Genomic DNA, 17,414 nt, shown 5'->3' on the forward strand with positions numbered 1-17,414 from the left:
TCCCATTGGTGGTCAGTCAATGTTTTGAACAAAATGTGCCTACAACATTGATCTTGGTTATTGCAATGTACATGAAGCAATTGATCGATAACATCCATGTTACAGAGACCTGATCTAAGTTTAAACAAGGATGCTAATGTACAATTTATCAGTCACGGTATTTTCCAAGCTGGAAAGTGACAAATTTGGTGGAAGAAAAAGTATTTTCACCTCTTCTGCAATAAGAATGTGGAGTAATACATGTATTATCTTGCGAATAACAAAAAAGAAATACCCATGAAATATTCAAAGACACACAGGGTGCGATTAGTGATAAAATAGTGTATAGCCCAGTGTTATTCAATTTGTTCAAAACAGAATATTCCCAGATTCCAGTTATTAAGCCACAAAAATATCTCTAGAATTAGAAGGTAAGATTTTAAGGAAATACAATACAATGTTATTCATATTTTCATCCCTAAATCCAGGACATGAGTATCAACTAATTTAGAAAATGATGATCTCATGGTGCAATCCAATATACATGTATAACCACAAAGTTAGTTTCTTTTTTCACAAAGTTCAAAAACAAAGTTGATTGTACCATATTTACAACACTGTTTCAAGTACGAGCATAAAATCAAATTCAATCCAACCTCAAAATTAGTCATCAAATCACATGTTGGCCCCCAAAATAAAAACAATCAGATGGTGCTTGTCTATTACTACAAAATGAGGGAGTTTCAGAATCAGTAATCAAAGTGCATTTCTTTGAATTCTGAGTTAACCACGACATTATTACATTGTATGTATCTCATAACAATGCAGAAAATGAATAACACTGCGTCATCATGGGATAATGGCTTTATTATTAATAAAGCATGAACAAATTTACCAATGATGTCATTATTTATCAATTTCCTGTCATGAAGACAATGTTGAGTACCTTGCCAAATGCATCCTGCTACATACAATAGGTGCCATGCATCTATTCATAGCAGCCTTCCCACATTTCTTGGTTTCTCAATGATGAAATGTGAGAACCATGGGCCTGTATTCTGAACTCGGGTTTAAATTAAACCCCGGTTTAAAGTTGAGGTTTAACTATAGAGAGCCAATTGGAGCACAAATCCCTTACAGTACACATTTAAATTATTAACTCATATGGCACCCAAATTGTTCATAATAGTCTGGGAATGATAACTGAAGTATTTGTCTTCTTTATGAAAGTAAAAGGAAACAATTACTCAACATAAGAACAGAATTTTTGAACTTTTGGCTCCCCATAATTTTAGCACAGAGTTAAACCGTGGTCTAAGTTAAACCTGACTTCAGAATACGGGCCATGGTGTTCAATTGAAGTTTGTGTAAATGACAGATATATTTCATGTTCAAAGGAGAGTCATTTCTGGCACTTTCTTCCTTCTATCCACTGCACAGTCTCACTCAGACATTGCAAAATATTACTGATGGACATCCTGCTAGGCGATATATCAGGCAAGACAGCAGTGTTCCAACTGGCACTTGCTTCTTTTTGGCCATCATCACGTCTCATTCACCCAAGGCACAAAAATATCAATAACACACCACCGCAACAATTTCATGTACAAAAGTCATTGAGATTTTTAAAACACGATGCGGATCCACATTTTAGGGGTAAAAACTGGGACCCAATCAGATTCTTAGAAAAGGGTTGGCTCAAAATAACCTGTACGAAGTAGTGGGGTCAAACTAATGCTGTAACCGATTTTTATTCCAATTCCCGATCCGATTTTCCCCTTTTTTCAACATTTTTCCGAACTTCGATTTTTGACCAGTGGGGAAAAAATCGGATCGGAAAAACCAAAACATAACAAGACAAAAAAAAAAAAAAACACGTGGCGACATGTTTGCCGACAAAATGCACTGGTGATTTGTTGTGATCTCAGACAAAAGCGGTGGGAGGAAAAGATAAAGGGGAAGAAAATTATGATTTGTTTTTATCTCCGATATTAGCGGAAGCGCAGGTGGAGAAGAAGATTATGATTTGTTTTGATCTCCGACATAATCGGGGGAGAACAAAACGATGATGATGATAATTGGTGATAATTTGTTTTGATCTCCGACAAGAATGGAGGAAGAAAAACAGCGAAAAGACGATATGTTTTGATCTTAAGCGGAGGCAAATAAGATTTAGTTGAACACGCTGACATGCGCGGTAATATTTACGACTATCTGACTATACGTCCTCTAAGAGTTTACGATTACCTCCGCTATCACTACGATGTTGTAGAGAAGGTGAAAATCATGGTAAACAACTCTGGGTAATAATGCGTCTTTTTCGGGAGGTCATGCGACCTTTCAGAGTTTACGATTACCTCCGCCATACGATGTTGTAGAGAAGGTGAATATCATGGTAACCAACTCTGGGTAATAATGCGTCTTTTTCGGGAGGTCATGCGACCTTTCAGAGTTTACGATTACCTCCGCCATCACTACGATGTTGTAGAGAAGGTGAAAATCATGGTAAACAACTCTTGTTAATAATGCGTCTTTTCGGGAGGTCAAGCGACCTTTCAGAGTTTACGATTACCTCCGCCATCACTACGATGTTGTAGAGAAGGTGAATATCATGGTAAACAACTCTAGACAATAATGCGTCTTTTTCGGGAGGTCATGCGACCTTTATGAGATTACGATTACCTCCGCCATCACTACGATGTTGTAGAGAAGGTGAATATCACGGTAAACAACTCTTGATAATAATGCGTCTTTTTCGGGAGGTCATGCGACCTTTAAGAGTTTAGATTACCTCCGCCATCACTACGATGTTGTAGAGAAGGTGAAAATCATGGTAAACAACTCTTGGTAATAATGCGTCTTTTCGGGAGGTCAAGCGACCTTTCAGAGTTTACGATTACCTCCGCCATCACTACGATGTTGTAGAGAAGGTGAATATCATGGTAAACAACTCTAGACAATAATGCGTCTTTTTCGGGAGGTCATGCGACCTTTATGAGATTACGATTACCTCCGCCATCACTACGATGTTGTAGAGAAGGTGAATATCATCGTAAACAACTTTGGATAATAGTGCGTCTTTTTCGGTAAGTAATGCGGCCTCTAAAAGTTCACGACGGACTCCGCCATCACCACGATGTTGTAGAGAAGAGGCCTATCGTTGATCGGCGGTAGTGTCGCGCGCTGGAATGTCATTATCTTATTTTCCTTCCTCCGATTATGTCGGAGATCAAAACAACTCATCATCTTCTTCCTCCGCTTTTGTCGGAGATCAAAACAAATTATGCTATCAGTGTAGTGTGCCGCATTTGTCCACGCGCCGGCCACATACAAATTTTAGTGTATTTTTTTTTAATATCTTCCGATCCGATATCCGAACCGATTCCGATTTTAGGAGCAAAACTTCCGAACCGAACTCCGATCCCGTAATTGCTCTAACTTACAACATTAGGTCAAACTCATGACATCATTCAACGTGGCTGATGATGTAGTTAATAAGTTCATCAAGAAATCATATAAAACATGCTATGACACTATGAAATTGATTTACAGTGAAATCACGACCTTTTCCACACTATACTTAAAATTTATAAATTCTTACGTCTAAAAAGTGTACAATAAGCATTTTTTTTATTAACACAAGGGGAGTGATATGTCTTGACATATTTAACACTGAAATGCATTGCTGAACATGGTTTTACCATATGTGAATGAGGCTTAAGGCAGAGTAACTGTAAAGCGTATGAATGGTGTATACTCACGAGTGAGTTGCGTAGATCTGTTAGATGCATTGAAGCAGAGTTGAATGCCCGTTCTAGAGTTGATATATCGTGCAGAGCCCTCTTCATCTTCAACATTTTCTCATGGATTATTATCTCAAGACATCTACAAAGCAAATCAGAGGCATACATATATTTATTCTGATATTGGAGATAAAACAACCAATTTGGTGAATAATAATAATAGGCATTTATATAGCGCCATCTATCTAGAAATATTCTATTCCGAGGCGCGCTGTTATTATTATTATTACCCCGGCTTTAGCTCGAGCTGCCTTTCAGCGCTCATGCATTCAAGGAATTAATCCTGCCAGGTACCCATTCACCTCACCTGGGTCGAGTGCAGCACAATGTGGATAAATTTCTTGCTGAAGGAAATTACGCCATGGCTGGGATTCAAACCCACGACCCTCTGTTTCAAAGTCAGAAGACTTATCCACTGGGCTACAACGCTCCACAATAATCAATTTGAACTGTTTAGCTGTCAACTATTATCAATCTTTGAATACTCTCCCCCTCCCATATATACATACACAATCATGATATTATTGCAAATAAAAGCTGTAATGGTTAAGATGATTTTGTGTGTATAGTGCAGATGATTCTCAGCAAAAGTTGGCCAATCTATCACTAATAAGGGGATTTTGACTGCTTTTGATCAAATACCAGTTCTTAGGTGCGGTTATAAACAAACTTTGGAAGTCAATTTGAAACAATTTTTTTCAATTATTCAAAATCACATCAAGGGACAATTTCTGAAAAGTTTTTACTATAATGGTAGTTTTGTCATTCGATGGTAACTACCATGGTAACAAGGCTCAACGGCCAATCAAAATCAAGGATTCCATGGCAGTTACCAAAGTGAGTTTTGAGTAACAGGGCCCAAGAGTAAAAATTGATCTTTGCATTGATACTCACTGCGCTTGTTTCTCTACATCTTGCAACGATTCCCAGGCGTTGCCGGCTTTATTACTCTTCAAGATGCACGGAGCAAAGACAATGGCAAGATTACTGGCTGACATCTTATTGGAGTTCTCGTTCTCCGCGACCCTGAAGGAGGAAGAATCAAGAAGTTGTGATGAAATCACTGACATGCTTACCTGCTCAGGGGTCTGTTGCAGAAAGAGTTGCGTTTAAACGCAAGTCAAAAAATAAATCGCAAGTTCCAAATGCGCGCTGTTGATTGGTTGAAAATCAAGTTGCGAATGATTTTTAGAGTTGCGATTGATTGCAACTCTTTCTGCAACGGGCCCTAGTACCCCTCCCACCTCTTAAATGACTTAAAGAAGGCTTTTCTTTTTCTCTAAGATTTTGATAAAATGGATGCATTTCTGTACAAAAATATGTTCAAGTACGTTTCTATGTCAACGTGTATAAATTGTAGTTTTGTATACTCAAAGCATCCTTATTTTATAATAATAATAATAGCCAATTTTTATAAAGCGCTTTTCCCAGAATGGCCAAAAGCGCGTTACAGCATATTATTACCCCGGTCATTGGATTCATTTCAATCCCGCACGAAAAGTGCACAACTTCCACTCCCTGGGGAGCATTCCTTGCATTCATCGCAGCCTCATTATGGCGCTGGCAAAATAAAACATACATTATCTTTCGCATCCTACCGGGTACCCATTTAGCACCTGGGTCGAGAGTGGCAAAGTGTGGATTAACGCCTTGCCAAAGGATGCGGTGGGATTCGAACACACGACCCTCTGTTTACAAGGCGAGAGTCAGAACCACTACACCACAGCTCTTCCACTTTGAGTGTTCCATAATGAGTGAACACTTTCTTCAACAACATCCAAACTAAGTCTACAAAGAGATATGCTTTTCTCCTTGACCTTATCATTGACATAAAATAAAATGTTTTCAGACTAAATTGAGGTACAATGGAAAGTCAATAAACTAATGTAACAAAGAATGCCTATTGTACTAACAATCCCTTATCTCAACTACTGATACATGTATATGCAATTTGATATAATACCATATGTACCAACTTTTCAAAATGTAACAGTCCTAATAAAAGAAATTGAAATCTTACTTTGGGCAATTACACGCTAGAAGTATCATTATTTTTGTTGTTGCTATTATTTTGTGTTGGCGTCACCTGTGCCTGGGAGGCGAAAAGCAAAATGAATCACTGTGACCCACAGGTCTCTCCTCCCAATATAGCTGATCGGGGGAGTGCAGGTGGACCACTACTCCGGGGTTTCCCCCCTACTCTTATATAAATAATGCCGTGGGTAGTTTACATACTTTTAAAAATCTGACATTTGCTTTATTCTCACATTTTGTGTGAAAAAAAATCATACTACATCAAAATCTGACTGGTTAGTAGGTATGTGATATAAACTTTTTTTTTAAATTAAGTCTTCAGTTATATTGTTAATCAGTGCAAACAGTTTTCCTGTATTAATACATGTATATGTGTCTCACCTGGCTAGATGAAATATTAGTCTCTCCAGAGCGTCATGGTTCTCTAGCGGCAGTTTCTCTATGCTACTCTGTAATGACTGTAGCTTCTCATGTTTATCAACAATCTCTGTGGCTCGCAAGAACTCCTCATAGAGCTGATATGTCAGGAGAGGCTCTGGCATGTCCCTGAAGAAAGACTTCAAGACCTGTGCAATCACCAACACACTGTAGTTGTTGAAGTCTATGTTATCAACCTCTGTGGATGTGGAAAAGATATGAATGATGGTGGTTGGTATTCTCATGGTGATCGTCATCATCATCATCATCACTATCATCATAGTCATCATCATCATTATCATCATCATCATCATCATCAACATCATCAACATCATCATCATCAACATCATCATCAAAATTAACATAATCATCGTCGTCGTCATCATCATCACATCATAATCATCACCCTCACCATAATCATCATCATAATCACCATCATCACCATCATCATCTTCATCATCATCATCATCACCATCATCACCATCATCACCATCACCATCATCATCATCACCATCATCATCATCATCATCACCATCATCATCGCCATCATCATCATCACCATCATCATCATAATAGGCATCATTATCATCATTTACATCATCATCATAATCATCATCACCATCACCATCACCACCACCACCATCATCATCATCATCACCATCATCATCATCGTCACCCTCACCATCATCATTATAGGCATCATTATCATTATTTTCCTCACCATCACTATCACCATCACCATCAACACCATCATCACCATCATCATCATCAATATCATCACCATCATCATCCCTAACCCCACCACCACCACCACCACCATCATCATCACCATCAACACCATCATCACCATCATCATCATCAATATCATCACCATCATCACCATCATCATCATCAATATCATCACCACCATCATCCCTAACCCCACCACTACCACCATCATCATCACTATCATAATCCTTATCACTCTCATCATTATATTACTTTCATGCATACTTTTTTTTGTTCTGTCTCGCTTTGACAAAACTCTGAAACTACAATAAGCATTTTGATTATATGAATTGTTACTCTGAGGCCCGTTTTATTAAGATTTATCGTCATGGTAAAGTTGCCACAATGATAACTACAATGAAAACCTTGATTGTAATTGGCTGGCTAGCTCTGTACCTACATGTAGTAGTCACCATACTTGGCCAGTCTCCCATAATAAAAATAGCTTCATGAATAGACTCAAGATAGTGTAAGCTAGGTTTGGTTTAGAAAGTTACCTTCTTCACTGTTGATGAGGTGCTTAAGTTCCTTGACCTTCGCAGCAGGACCAGGTTTACGGTAAATACCCTCCGTATAGAGGCCATTGACCTCCACCGTGGTGATGAGGCGCTCAAGGACGACGGGGATACGCATCTCCTCGTTGACTAAGTCTTCCAACCTGCCGCCGATCACGATCCCTTTCACACCGTGAGGCTTACCTCGGCAGACCTGAATGGACTTTGAACAACACTTTTTGTGACAAGTGTACTTGCACACTGAAGGAATAAAACATGAGAGAAAAACATAAGTTTGATGTATTCCATTATTTCTGTTCTCCTTTTCATTTGGTTGCACTTTCATTTATTTCATTCTACTTTGAAAGGTTTCATTATTATAAAATTGTTCATTGATTCTTTCATGTTTTCATTCATGATATTGGTGCTGTAATTCATTCATTCTATAGTACTTTGTCAGTATGTCATTCATTCATCCATCCATCTTTCGAACCATCCATCCACCCATCCATCCACCCACCCATCCATCCATCCACCCATCCATCCATCCATCCACCCACCCATCCATCCATCCATCCACCCTATCATCCATCCATCCACCCACCCATCCATCCATCCATCCACCCTTTCATCCATCCATCCATCCACCCATTCATCCATCCATTCATCCATCTATCCATCCATTTAACCCACTCATCCATCCATCCATCCATCCACCCATCCTCCATCCTTCCACCCATCCATGCACTAATCCATCCATCCATCAATCCTTCCATCTATCCTTCCACTCACCATATTTGTGTTCACACTGGAAAAATCAATATCTGATAGTTTTTCATGATCGGTTAGGAGTGAATATTCTTCATGACATTGTTTGTCTCACCTTGACACACATAGCCCTTTTCCATGAGCCACAGGAAGTTAGTACACGTTTCACATGCAGTGGGAATACCCAACTGAACGCTAAGAAACTTGTGGCCAGCGTGTTCAAAGACCTCTTCTTTCTTCTCCTTCTTTCTCTTTGGTTCTTTCACCTGTCGAGTAAAAATGAAAGCAGGAATAGTAAATATTGTAAGTTTATTCAAACATTTAATGAAACAAAAGCAAGAACAATATCACTTCTCGAAATTTTGCTAGCACCTTCAGTGGTTGTTGTTAAGACCATTATCATCATGATCATGATCATTATTATAATTATTATCACAGACTATTATTGTTTTTGGTGATGGTTTATATTACATGTACTACCATCATTATCATTAATATGATCACTATCATCATTATCATTGCTATTGTCATAATCATTTATCACTATCATTCTTGTTATCATTATTGTGATTGCTATTAACACAATTATATCATTAACAAATATCATCACTATTATCATCATTAAATAGCATTTATTTTTTTATTTCTTCAATTTCTTTTTTTTCCAGGGTTCGGGGGCATTACATCTATGGTAACTGCAATTGAGGCAACTACCATAGTGACTAGGGCTCCATAGCCAATCACACAAATATCTTCCATAGTAATTAAATAATGGCAAAAAAAAAACCATAGTTCTAGGTCTTTAACTAAACAGGCCCCTGAATATATTAGAGAGGGGCACAGTTACACTTAGCCTTCGCATTTTGCGGATAATATCATTAACATTATCATCATTTAAGAGGGGGAAGGGTTGATATCAGAATGTGAATATACCTTTTTGCGGTTATCCGATGGTTTATACTGATGCATGAATTCATCAAGGAAACCCCGGAAGGCGTTGATACCAAGGGTGAGGGGGAATGTGGTGTTGTTGGCATCTTCGTACTGCTTGGCTACTATACTAAGAACCTGCTCAAAGTTGGACATCAGGTGGCGGTACTGCAGATTGACATTACCATCCTGTAGAGAAGATGATGAAACAAAGAACAGATAATGGAGCGTGGAGCGTTGTGGTCCAGTGGATTAGTCTTCGGACTTTGAAACAGAGGGTCGTGGGTTCGAATCCCAGCCAAAGCGTAATTTCCTTCAGCAAGAAATTTATCCACATTGTGCTGCACTCGACCCAGGTGAGGTGAATGGGTACCGGTAGGAAGTAATTCCTTAAAAAGCTGTGTGCGCTATGAACGCCTAGCTTAGCCGGGTAATATAGGAGCGCCTTGAGCACCTAACAAGGTGGATATGTGCGCAATATAAATCCTATATTATTTATTATTATTATAATGTTTAGTTTACCCAATATACATTCTAGTAAAAACACAGGGTGGATGATTCGCACGAGGAGTGGAAGAGGCAGGGGAGGGGAGAAGGAGGAAGAAGAAGCAGAGGATGAAAATAATAAATATAGAGGGGAGGAGGAGGAGGAAGAAGAAGCGGAGGATGAAGAGGACAAGATGGAAGTTTAGAAGGATGAAAATAATAAATATAGAGGGGAGGAAGAGGAGGAGAAGATGAAAGAAGCAAGAGGAAAAGAAGAGAAGAAAAAGGAAAAGGATGGAAATAAGAGAAGACGTGAAGAGGAAGAGAAGGAAGTTCACGAGGATGAGGAAAAAGAAAAAGAGAACAAAGAGGGAGGGAGGAGGAGCACTAAGAAGAGGAGGATGAAAAAGAAAAGAGTGCAGGAGAGATGGAAGAAGAGGAGGGAGAGGAAAAGGAGAAAGAAGAGTAGGAGCAGTAGGATAGAGCGGGGAGGAGGTGAAGATGGAAGAGCTGAAAAGAGGAGATGGAAGAAGGGGAAAAGAGGAGATGGAAGAAGGGGAAAAGAAAATCAGAGGAAGAGGAAAAGAAAGAGTGGGAGGAAGGGAGAACACAGTGCATGATGACAAAGCAGAGGAAATAAGGGAGGAGTAGGAGGAGGCAAAGATAGAGAAATATGCAGAAGAGGAGAAAGAGGGAAAGGCAAATGAAATGATGGTGGGTGAGGAGAAGGTGGCAAGATGGATGAAAAAGATAAGAACAGAGAGAAGCCAGAGAGAAGGGTTGGAAGAGAAGAAAAGTTTGTTCGATAGGAAACATACTACAAATATTCTAAACCAGCCAATTATAGGATTTGATTGACAAGATGATCAGTTAATGCTGATATACATGTATGTAGATTATCATCTGTTGCCAAAGAGGTCAAGAGAAGGGTCAAGAGATGCAGAGAATAGTCTAATCACCTTCAAACTTTGAAAAAGAGATGAGTACTATTGGTACTGATATTTTTTTTTCTTAATTACACTATTCATGCCACTTAGAAGATAAGGAGGAAAATGATGTAGTAGCATGCCAGGGTCCAGGGTGCCGTTTCATATAGCTGTTCGGACGTTAAGAGTGACTTTAAGAATAACTGGTGATCATTTCTTGTAGTAAATGATATAAACCAAATATTCATTGATGTCGATTGAGCTCCTAAGAAGGGTTCACCAGTCGTTCTTAAAGTCTTTCTTTACAGCTTTATGAAACACCCACCGGAAGAGTTAAGAGTGACTTTAAGAATAACTGGTGATCATTTCTTGTAGTAAATGATATAAACCAAATATTCATTGATGTCGATTGAGCTCCTAAGAAGGGTTCACCAGTCGTTCTTAAAGTCTTTCTTTACAGCTTTATGAAACACCCACCGGAAGAGTTAAGAGTGACTTTAAGAATAACTGGTGATCATTTCTTGTAGTAAATGATATAAACCAAATATTCATTGATGTCAATTGAGCTCCTAAGAAGGGTTCACCAATCATTCTTAAAGTCACTCTTAACAGCTTTATGAAACACCCACCGGAAGAGTTAGATACAATACCATTTCATGGGGTACTTTGTTTGCACCCAGTAGAGGGTCTGTCGGTACTGTCTTATTCAGCTAGATCCACCCATACATACAATGATGTATACTCACATGCAATGTGACTGAGTATGTACTGATAAGGTTTTCCTTGAATTTCTTGAGGGCTTTCTTGAAGACTGCATCCACCTGACTGTATGTTTGGCCCATCTCGTCAACCTACAATGAAATTTTTCATGAAAGATACGGTTAAAACAATCAACTGAATCATTTAACCGATTCATCCATCCACCTCTCCACCTGTGCGAGGTTGTGGAATCCAACCGCACACACAAGAGGAAACTTAAGACCAGTTGGGGGATTGCTGACAGTTTCATCAGATCTTGCATGGTATGAATGGCTAATGCTTGAGTAAACCTCAAGCTTCAAACCACTGGCGGATCCAGGGAGGGGGGGGGGCAAATCTGACCTCCAAAAATCCCCCCCTGGAAAATCCTGGATCCGCCCCTGCTTCAAACATTGTTTCCATCTCGTTTCTTTGAAATTTCTCCCTTCACCCTTACAATGTATATAGCCCTGTCTATTTTGTAATCGCATGGAGCAGGGCGCAGTATCTACATGTACATTTGGTGCTTTCATTTGGTTGCATTGTGCCATAAAAGGTCGGTCCCTGACATAAATAAACATATCTAATCCATACACATCTGTAAAAAAAATATATTAAGAGCATACAAATCACACCTTTGTTTGGATGAAGTTATTCATTTGTTCCAATGTCTGGGCATCACTGATGAGTTTATCCGTAGGATATCTCCACTGGGACATACCATGAAAGTTGATATTCCCCTGGTTCGTACGAGTTCTTTTCGGAACGGGTGAATTCACCGTTCCAGAGTTTTTCCTCCCCGTCGGAGGTTTCCGTTGCTGCGGCGATGTCCGCCCGCCCCCGGGCGTCGGCTTCTCGTTTGTCTTGTCGTTGAGGGCGGCAGACTTGGAGCTGGAAGTACTCTTGATGCTACCCTGCTCCTCAATGAGCAGCGCCTGGTCTGACGGCGACCGCCTAAACCGTCGCTTGAAGTTGTGCTTGTAGCGTTTGAAGAGATTCTTGGTGGGTGCGTTGGGCGATTCTGGAGTTCGAGGATTGCTGTCCATGTCCGACAGGAGAGGGGATCTGGGTGAGCTAGGTGGGACCTCATCTTCAGTGGTGGACGAATCAGAGATGATGGATGAAGGCCTCCCAACAACAATATCAACCTACATGGAAAAAAGGACACATGGGTTAAATCATTTTGACCATACAAAGAAAGGTTCATTTGAACTCGGATGTTTAACCTTCAAAATAAAAAGAATCCTAAAATTATAAATCAGTCTTCTACCAACAGATATGTTCAACATGTAATGTCATTACAGTAATGCAGGACATCCATTATCACAAAGCAAGAAACTCTGACCTATCTACATGTAACAGCTACCTGCATGTACAACAAGACTTACATAGAACTATACTAGGACGGCGTGAGTCTTACTTCAGTCTGAGCCTGACTTGACTATTGATATTACTTAAATTAAAGTTGCAGCCCAAAAGCTTCGCTAGATATAGGTCACCTCAATTGGCTAGAGAGCAATGATATTCATGGGAAAATATCTCACCTTTCCCTTTGGACTAAGTGGTGGCGATGGTCTGATGGGTAGAACCTTATCCCTGTCCTCCATCTCCAACTCCTCTGCATCATCTTCTTCTAAGATGATGTCATCTGTTGCTATGACAATCACCTCTCCTCCATTCACCTCAGCTGCTTTCACTGTTTTCTCCTTCTTCTCCTCCTCCACTACATGCTCCTCCTCCTCGTCGTCTCTCCCAAAGGGCGTTTCTTCCAGCGAGTCGATGACGGTCTGCAGATCAGCCAGCTGATCTGTCAACTGCATCGAGGAAGTCCTTGAGACAACGCTCCCACCTAGCATGGGCTTCTTGAGGGCAGGTGTTATGGAATCAAGCTTTTTGGTTTCGACGGTTTTAGGAGTTCTATTTTGACTCGAATTGCTCTCTACGGAAGAGTCCGAGGATAATGTTTGTTTGCTGGGGCGCTCGGTGGAGGAGTCCCTCTCGCTCTTACGGTCTTGGGACGAGGACCGTGAGCCGAAGCGATCCTGCGAGCTTGCCCTTGCCATGTATTCACGGGCCATGTCCCTGACCTTCCCTTGCCTGTCAGAATGAATGAAAACATACCAAAAACTTGCAGATGAGGCTCACAGCTTTTACGTATCATAGTCAGTCAAGTATCACTGGTATATTTGTGCTTTTACATTGTCTTTAACTGTCTCACCATCCTAACACAATAGAAACACCTATTCAATATTCATATGTGGAATATAATTTTCTCTCTTCAATATATGAAGGATCTAACACATTTCATTAGCTATGAATCAAATCTATGAATAGCTGCTTCACTAAAAATGGGGATGCAGAGCTGCCAACCTGAACAAGAACATTTCAGTATTTTTAAAGCTGAAAATCAGTATTTTGGCGAGGAAATCAGTATTTTCAAAGAAATACCATAGGACAACACATAAAAATGAAACTTGAGAAATCAGTATTTTGCATGAAACCATCAGTGTTCTTCTCATTTTTCAGTACTAAATACGGAAAATCCGTACTACTTGGCAGCTCTGAGGATGACATGAATACATGTACAACAATATTAATGCAAATATCTAAACGAATACCTATGGAATAAACACAATCACACTGTCAGGAAACGAACAAATCTTCTGCTAAAATAATTCTGTCAACCAATCGAAAAAAACAAATCTAGAAAGAGAAGGGGTGTCTGTCTACCTTGCCAGGGATCTCCGGAGAGGGGAAACATCCGGTATTGGGCTTATAGGTGGGCCCACTTCCACGTTGACACCATCGTTGAACGAAGGAGACAGAAGTGCACTGGGACTAGGGGGTACTGGGATAGTAGGAGAGGTGGGCAGGCCAAGGGCAGGGGGGTGGGAGGGACCGGACGAGGTGGTAGGCTCATCGAGGAGGAGCTCATCGGATCCTAACGAACCCTCGTGGACTCCACTGCTCCTGTAACGGTAACAGGAGGATATTACTGCTACATGTATAATGAAGACCATGCATGACCGTGTGAAACAATTACAATTTTGGCAATACACAAAGAACAGGTGTCCAGAATAGTGTCCAATGTTTACATTTCAATTTTGATTGTGCAGAAGTGAAATGTGATTACTCTAAACACTACATAATGATATTCATTGACATATATGTAGAGTCATGCAACACAGTCGATATTAATACATAATTGAATCTACGAAACAATTGTTGAGTTCTTATACATGTGCATGTACATGTGTCATATCTCTCACAGATTCCTAAAATTCAGAAAAGCTATTTTCATTCAAAACGATTTCACATACAACAAAAGTAAAATGCTTCTCCAAGAGTTGATAAGTCTTTTTATCACTTCCTAATATATTTTGTTATTATCACTCTCATCTTCCTTCCAGCTTCCAACATAATAAAAACAAAATACCAACAATTCTTGTATTGTTGTGCACTTGGTAGGCTACATATACTTTGTGTCTCAAACCAATTCTGTTTTCTTACCCTGAACACAACATTTTGGTCACATATTCTTGAAATACATACTGTAACCACTAATATAAAAAGAAATTACCATCTTTACCTTTCGCAACATAATAAACCACCAAAAATTCCTCTCCTCCCACTAATACCATGTAGCCATCAATCGCAACTACAAGAACTTACTCTTCCGATTCCATCGTCGTAGTCCTGTTCCTCTCATAGAGGTCATCCTCGATATCATCCGTCGTCAAGATTCCCTCGTCGCTGATGGCGGAGTGGACATCGTCCGTCCTCCTGATACGATTCTTCCCCTGCGAAGTTGACTCCTCATCGTCCCTTCTCAGCCGTGCTTTCACGGCTGCAGGCTTCACGCTTTGCTCTTTCCTCAGCAATATGCATCTGTCATTGAACAAACAAAACTCACCCTTATTTACAATCATTCAAATTCTTGGCTGTACTATCCAAAGAAATCGACAAGCACAGCCGAGTTACTGCCAAAATATTTCAAGATGCAAGATAATACTATCATAACATGATAAATGCAGAAATCTTGCTACTGATGGTTTTTAAACGAAACACTTCAATAATATAGACATGAGAAAAAATTTAACAAAAACTTTTTTGAAAGGATGAACATAACCTCATACCATTTGACCTTTTTGAACCCTAGATGACAACTGACCCCATCATCCTCATGCATTCACTTGTGGTACTACAAAATGATCATATGTATCAAGAACGAATTTAACTGATGCACAAATAAAGAAATGAAAGCAAGTCTAACAAAAATTTTGGAACAGACAAAAGAACTAACAGGAAAGTGATTACGAGGTCTTGGCCGAACTTCGTTCACGCGAGACAATAGGAAAAGTGCATGTACTAGGTCTCTGCCAAACTTCGTTCAGGCAAGAATGAAAAGGGTTTAAAGCAACTCAGTTTTCCAGATAAAACATTAAAAAAAATTCAAATGAGTCAGATAACAAAGGCCAAGAAACGTCTAAAATGAGATTCAACTTTTGCTATTCAATTTCAGTGAGTGACCAAAAAATGATAATTCAACAAATACATGTAGTAAAGTTGAAGGATTTAATAGAGGAATTAATCAGTAAAAAGAAATGATAAAAAAACAATATTCATCAAATAAAGGCAAAGAAGGATATACTTTGTAAATGAGAATTTTACCAGTCTGAACGAAATTACCCTAAAACTCAAAATTTACCAGACAAAGGTAAAATAATTAACCTATACTTGAAACAAATATGCAAAATTACCAGAAAAATCCTTCACAAGATTCTATATGATGTGAAAATTTTATGTAACTAAGAAAGTTTTATCAAGCAAAAACATATATGTCAACAAATATAGGAGAAAAATATCTCCTGATTATGATGAATTTGTATGAATTATTAATATTACAACAAAAATGTTAAAGAAAAATAGCAAAATTCTGAATAAAAGTTCTGTTTACATGTAAAGAGCAATACCTGATGCAAAAAAAATCAAAATCAAATGTTGTCAAAAAATGAATGAGCATTCATTTGTGATTAAGAACAATTTTGCAGAAATTATCATAAATGATTGAAAATGAAATCACATATCTCGTCTCCATATACATGTAGTTCAACCTGATGAAACCAAAGAAATATAGAATTGATTTACAAAGACAGGAAGCCAGGAATATTGATAACTCATGTTATCATGCTTCTAATAAGTCAAAATCAGCAAGATAAATGTCTTGAATAATTGAAATTTCTTTATACCAGTAGTACCTTTTGTACCATACATATTTCTTCCTGATGTTGCAACAGCAAAATTGGTTAAAAGGCAAACAAAGAATAAGAATGTTTAAACTTTTTTGTGTGTAAATGACACCATAGTAATTAGCAAATATGGCTTCCATTCTTAAGATTATATGTAAAATGAACTCAAAGAAAAAATGAATAAGTTTGAAGACATATAATAATTTCAAATAATTCATGATGTCGGAAAGGGGGATCATTCAGATTATCAGTATGCTCTCTTGTTCCAAGGCAGCCAGGGATTTCATTCTTGGAGTTGCTATAATATAATTTAACATTTAATGTCTGCTTTTACTGCTTATCTGTTGTATTGAATTGCATTTAAATTGTTTTAAAATTGCTGAATAAATAACCATAATAATAATAAATCATCAAATGAATATTTCAAGAAAGAAATAAAGTTGTTCTTTTGCTTCATCAAATGATAAACCAAGCACTGATGCTAGATTTTTTATTAATATTTGAAAATAATAATTGATTCACTTTTTAAGAAAAGCCCCCCCAAAAAACAGAGAACATAATCTGTAAATCGAAACACAATATTTGTTTAAATAAATGCTGATACAGTTTTCAACAAGTCAATACCTTAATTGATACAAACATGTATTCTGTATTGCTTCATTTCAAAACCCCATGCAATTTTGCATGTGTGCAAACTTACGCAGTTCTATCTGAACATTGTGGTATTCTCCTGGGGTTTATTTTTCGCTTCCTTTACAATAAATGGACAAAAAAAACATTATGATGCATTTGATGGGCCATTCCACCAAGTTATTTCAAAGC

The 17,414-nt window shown here is 38.6% G+C and overlaps 1 protein-coding gene across 6 annotated transcripts in view; it reads right to left on the minus strand.

Moving 5' to 3' along the window:
* LOC121415090 (unconventional myosin-IXAa-like) overlaps positions 1-17,414 on the minus strand; it is a 76,268-nt gene that overhangs the window by 10,797 nt on the left and 48,057 nt on the right. For all 6 annotated transcript variants that reach the window (XM_041608174.1, XM_041608179.1, XM_041608178.1 and 3 more), the window contains 11 exons: positions 15,016-15,231; positions 14,074-14,313; positions 12,888-13,440; positions 11,979-12,491; positions 11,352-11,456; positions 9,197-9,382; positions 8,379-8,529; positions 7,499-7,756; positions 6,198-6,432; positions 4,677-4,808; positions 3,741-3,864 (listed from right to left, as the gene is read on the minus strand). In XM_041608174.1, the coding sequence (XP_041464108.1) occupies positions 3,741-3,864; positions 4,677-4,808; positions 6,198-6,432; positions 7,499-7,756; positions 8,379-8,529; positions 9,197-9,382; positions 11,352-11,456; positions 11,979-12,491; positions 12,888-13,440; positions 14,074-14,313; positions 15,016-15,231 (2,713 nt within the window). The remainder of the gene's footprint in view (positions 1-3,740; positions 3,865-4,676; positions 4,809-6,197; positions 6,433-7,498; positions 7,757-8,378; positions 8,530-9,196; positions 9,383-11,351; positions 11,457-11,978; positions 12,492-12,887; positions 13,441-14,073; positions 14,314-15,015; positions 15,232-17,414) is intronic.

The sequence above is a fragment of the Lytechinus variegatus genome, chromosome 5, assembly GCF_018143015.1.
Source record: "Lytechinus variegatus isolate NC3 chromosome 5, Lvar_3.0, whole genome shotgun sequence".
In the NCBI taxonomy this organism is placed as follows: Eukaryota; Metazoa; Echinodermata; class Echinoidea; order Temnopleuroida; family Toxopneustidae; genus Lytechinus; species Lytechinus variegatus.